The sequence below is a fragment of the Hyla sarda genome, unplaced genomic scaffold, assembly GCF_029499605.1.
Source record: "Hyla sarda isolate aHylSar1 unplaced genomic scaffold, aHylSar1.hap1 scaffold_2947, whole genome shotgun sequence".
NCBI classification, from domain to species: domain Eukaryota; kingdom Metazoa; phylum Chordata; class Amphibia; order Anura; family Hylidae; genus Hyla; species Hyla sarda.
The window spans coordinates 21,663-26,927 of record NW_026609659.1 but is presented as its reverse complement, the minus strand read 5'-3'; the positions used below and the strand labels follow the sequence as shown (position 1 = coordinate 26,927).

Here is a 5,265-nt window from a genome sequence, read left to right as displayed (position 1 = left end):
CCTTATTTTTATTTTCTACCTACATAAAGACCGGAAAAAAAAAATCACCTTGTTATCCGATAGTTGCCTGATGTTTATCTGAATATATAGACCATCAGTTACAGAAATGTGTGGTCTCTTTACCAGCATACCTCAGAGATAAAGGGCATTTATTAACCCTATTGAGAGATATCATACGGGAAGAGGACTATATGTGGGCAACACTAGATGTTGCTTCATTATATAGCAATATACCACATGACAGAGGAGTGGAAGCTGTGTGATCTTTTTTAGTGGAAGATCCCTTGATGCCCATACATCAGAGGAACTTCATTTTGGAGGCCATTAAAGGAGTAGTCCAGTGCTGAAAAGAATCCCCTATCCCAAGGATAGGGGATAAGTTTCAGATTGCGAGGGGTCCGACCGCTGGGGGCCCCCGCGATCTCCTGTACGGGGCCCTGGCTCTCTGGCCAGATAGCGCGTGTTGACCACCAGACGAAGCGGCAGCCGACACGCCCCTTCAAAAAAAGCGCTATGGCAGAGCCAGAGATTGCCAAAGGCAGAGCTGCATCAGTCCCCCCAAAAATCTGAGTTCCTGGATTTAAATATCTATATTCCGGATGGCTGTTTGCATACTGCCACCTATTTTGAGAAGGTGGATGCAAACAGCTACCTCGACTTTAACAGTTGCCATCGGAAACAATGGAAGAAGAACATTCCATTCGGTCAAATGAAAAGAATCTGATGAATTTGATTCTGGTTTTCTAACCCGACCCGAATCCGAATATAAGCCGAGGCCCCTAATTTCACCTCAAAAACCCAGGAAAAGTTATTGACTCGACTGTAAGCCTAGGGTGGGAAATACATCAACCCCCCATGTAATCATCCAGACCCCCGTCATCATCCCACCCCCTGCATCATCACCGCCTGTCAATCCCTTCATTAGTGGTCTTCAACCTGTGGACCTCCAGATGTTGCAAAACTACAACTCCCAGCATGCCCGGACAGCCATCGGCTGTCTGGGTATGCTGGTAGTTGTAGTTTTGAAACCTCTGGAGGTCCGCAGGTTGAAGACCACTGTGGCCTTCTTCATCATCCCCCTCCCCTTCATCATCATCCCCCCCCCCCCTCCATCATCACCGCCTGTCAATCCCTTCATCAGTGGTCTTCAACCGGTGGGCCTCCAGATGTTGCAAAACTACAACTCCAAGCATGCCCAGACAGCCATCGGCTGTCCGGGCATGCTGGGATTTGTAGTTTTGAAACCTCTGCAGGTCCGCAGGTAGAAGACCACTGCGGCCTTCGTCATCATCCAGCCCCCCCCCCCCACCTTTTTGTTTTGTACTCGCCTCCCCTCGGCAGGAAGTTAGGGTGAGCTGGTCCTAGTGACGTTGCCCTGACGACGATGCACAGGGACATTGTGCATGAACGTCCCTGTGCGTCGTCATCAAGGCAACGTCACTACTCCGGGACCGGACCCGAAGCGTGGAAAAGAGGGCCCCCTGGTGAAAATGGACAGCCCGCAACGACTAACCCTCCCCACCGGATGGTCCCTGCACCATAGAGGGCCCGAACCAGCTAACCCTTCCTTCCCACCGAGGGGAGGTGAGTACAAAACAAAAGGAGGGGGCTGGATGATGACGAAGGCCGCAGTGGTCTTCTACCTGCGGACCTCCAGAGGTTTCAAAACTACAACACCCAGCATGCCCGGGCATGCTGGGAGTTGTAGTTTTGCATAATCTGGAGGTCCGCAGGTTGAAGACCACTGAGAAGGGATTGACAGGCGGAGAGATCACTCGAGTATAAGCCGAGGGGGGCATTTTCAGCACGAAAAATGGTGCAGAAAAACTCGGCTTATACTCGAGTATATACGGTAGGTATTACACGTCACACACCAATATTTTTCTTTTATGTTTTTTATTTTTTTTGTATAGGTAATATTACCAGCTCATATTATTTTTTTTTATGGTTTTCCCGTGTCCTGTGCAGTATCTCTCCCAGAAGTCCACTTGATGGCCCACGTGGTGGTCTACACCCCGAAGTCATCAATTCTTACTCTAAGAGAGAGTTTGCAGCTGTTCCTGGAGACGGTTAACATTAACCTCTGCATGGTGGAATAATAGGTCACGATGTTTATCAGGATCAGTAGAAGCATCACCCACTCGATGATTATGGTGGTGATTTCACGGATCTCGTCCCAGTCTTCATCATCATAGAATAATTCCTGTAATGTTTTATATCCAAAGTAGAAAATTGCGCAGGTAAAAGCCAGGCCACAGCAGGTGCATCTACTATGGCGGATGACTTTGTTTGCTCCTGGTAATTTATACATCTGGATGGACTGCCCAAGGTAGTATAAGGCTTCACATGTAATGGAAATTACCATGCTGACAAAGTGTATCCTGGGATATTCTTCGGGGGACAATACATGCATGACAGCTGTACCAAAACAGGAGGCCCACACAATGGCGAGCAGGATCCTCTGGATCAGGACCTGATGACCCCTGAACTCTTCAGTATGCATAACCATATACTTATAAATAAGAAAGGTTAGTACCAAAGTGCCAATGGATGTCCCTATGAAACCAATTCTCAATAATATGTTTTCGGGAAAAAAATTTCCCACGTCACTGTGAAGGAAAAGAAACCAATGTTATTATGGATATTTCCTCACTCCCAACCCATGAAATAAGAATCTTGTGCTTGTTTATCTTACCTGATGTGCATCAGTGGCGAGGCGGCATGGCCGAGGACGACCGTCACGATGTAGCTGGTGGCAAGCCAGGCCGCACACCAAAACGCCAACAGAAGGGGGACGAACCCCAAACCTTTTAGCTCCATCTCAGTCAAGAAGAAGAAATAGAAGTTGCTAATCGCACTGTACCAATCTACAGAATGAAGGCTCGGGCGGCTGTCAGTGGAATGTCAGGACTCCAGCTGTCTATGACATCACATGTCTGATGTCACGATGACTGCTTGTTTCTTAGAGCTGCCATGATTTAGTATCTGCTATGGACATAACCTGATGTTTCTACTATGGACCTTACAGACCCCAGAACCCAAGTAATTAGTGCAGGGGCTCCATTTTGATCATCTCATATTTCACATTATTTGAGTTCCAGGGCTCGGATACATTTGCACCCTCTATAGCAGTGGTCTCTAAGCTGTGAACCCCCAACCGCTGCAAAACCACAACTCCCAGCATGCCCGGACAGCACCTTTGCATAAGGAAATAGTCTAATTAAACTTTTCTTATATATAGACTCCCCGACATCTCCAAGGATAAGCATCTAAGGGTCTCGTTCGATCTTAATGTTATACCTTTTTTCAATAAGATCGATGATTCCAAAATGTATGAATATAGGAATAATTCCATATAAGATACAAAAAGTTAGCATCCTCCATTTCTGGAAAAGTTTCTGAGTTGCCCAAAGCAACCAATCAGATTGCTTCCTTCATTTTTCAGAGGTCTTTTCAAAAATGAAAGAAGCAATCTGATTGGTTGCTATGGGCAACTGCATAACTCTTCCTCTACACTGGTTTTGATGAATCTGCCCCATAGAGAGAGAGTTATCAAAACCTGACCAGTGGAAAAGCTGCTGACATGCCCATAGCAACCAATCAGATTGCTTCTTTCATTTTTGAAAAGGCCTCTGAAAAATGAAGGAAGCAATCTGATTGGTTGCTATGGGCAACTCAGAAACTTTTCCAGAAAAGTAAAGTTTAACCACAACCAGGGGTGGATCCAGAGTCTAGTCTCGGGAGGGGAACTATTAGAGAATTTTGCATTGGCGGACAGAAAATAAGGTGTTTCTTAACCCCTTAAGGACGCAACCCTTTTTCACCTTAAGGACTGAGCCCTTTTTCGCAATTCTGACCACCATCACTTTACGAATTAATAACGCAAAAACACTTTTACCGAATATTCTGATTCTGAGATTGTTTTTTCGTGACATATTCTATTTTATTTTGGTGGTAAATTTTCGGCGTTACTTGCATCCTTTTTTGGTGAAAAATCACCAAATTTTACGAAAATTTAGAAAATTTAGCATTTTTCTAACTTTGAAGCTCTCTACTTGTAAGGAAAATTGATATTCACAATACATTTTATTTTTCTTCACAAGTACAATATGTTCACTTTATGTTGGCATCATAAAATGGACATATTTTAGCTTTTTTTTTTAAATTAGAGGGCTTCAAAGTAGAGAAGCAATTTTCAAAAATTTCATGAAAATTGCTAAATCTGAAGGGACAGATGTTACAGAACTACAACTATTTAAATAAAAACAAAAAAAAAAAACGTATAGGGTTCCCCGTATTTTCATTCTCAGCACAATACCAACCAAACAGCAACAGCCTGACGTTACCAGGGTGGGCGGGGACCATTGTTACTGGCCCTCCCCAGCCTAAATAACGCCAGCCTGTTACCGCCTAGGCCCAGGAGCACCATTTTTGACGCTCCGGGCCTGCTGGTACCGGCTCTTCCCGGCACCCCTGTGGCGGTGGGTACCGGGGTAATAATTGGGGGTTAGCGCTAGCTGTTTTTGGGGCTAGCGCTAAGCCCTGGCTTAGTAATGGATTCAGTCAATAAGACCAGCTTCCACTACTAACCCTGAAATTCATTAAAAAAAAACACAACACATTGGAAAAATTATTTTATTAAAAAAAAAAACACTACCCCACAGCCCTCGTTAACCGTTTTATTAAAAGGAAAAAAAATCCACCGTAATCCATCGAATCCGCAGTAATCCTCTGCATACACGGATCTGAAACGAGAAGAAAAAAAACACAAAAAAAATGGTTATGACATTTTTGCCGCTGTCCGCTGGGGAGAGCACCCATGATGCAATGTCTACCCAAACAGGGAGCCACCAATTGGTGCAAAACTACAACTCCTAGCATGCCCAGACAGCCTTTGGCTGTCTGGGCATGCTGGGAGTTGTAGTTTAGCAACAGCTGGAGTCTCCCTGTCTGGGTAGACACTGCCAGAAGGGTCTGTTCACATTATACAAAACGGACAATGTGAACAGAGCTTCAGATTAACTAGCCTTGTTCCCTTCTGTAGCCCCACCCCCTAATGACATCATCACTAGGGGGCGGAGCTACACGGACCTGCCCGGTACTCGAGAGAAGTAAGTGGACTTCGTCTTCTGTATACACTATATACAGCTATCTATAGATAGCTGTATATAGTGTATTTAGCCCAAAGGGTTAACCTACACTGTCCAGCAGTGTAAGTTCACTCTTCCCTTGCTGGGCTTGCGCATAGCGCACAGCTCAGCAAGG

At 45.2% G+C, this 5,265-nt stretch overlaps 1 protein-coding gene across 1 annotated transcript; it reads right to left on the bottom strand.

Annotated features, from left to right (window-relative positions):
- Positions 1-1,890: 1,890 nt before the first annotated feature.
- On the bottom strand, positions 1,891-3,390 carry LOC130327238 (DNA damage-regulated autophagy modulator protein 1-like). Its single transcript, XM_056553406.1, has 2 exons — positions 2,696-3,390; positions 1,891-2,609 (listed from the first exon to the last, which is right to left on the bottom strand). The coding sequence occupies exons 1-2, from the start codon at positions 2,818-2,820 to the stop codon at positions 2,009-2,011; spliced, it is 726 nt and encodes a 241-aa protein (XP_056409381.1). The 5' UTR covers positions 2,821-3,390; the 3' UTR covers positions 1,891-2,008.
- Between the last annotated feature and the right edge of the window lie 1,875 nt (positions 3,391-5,265).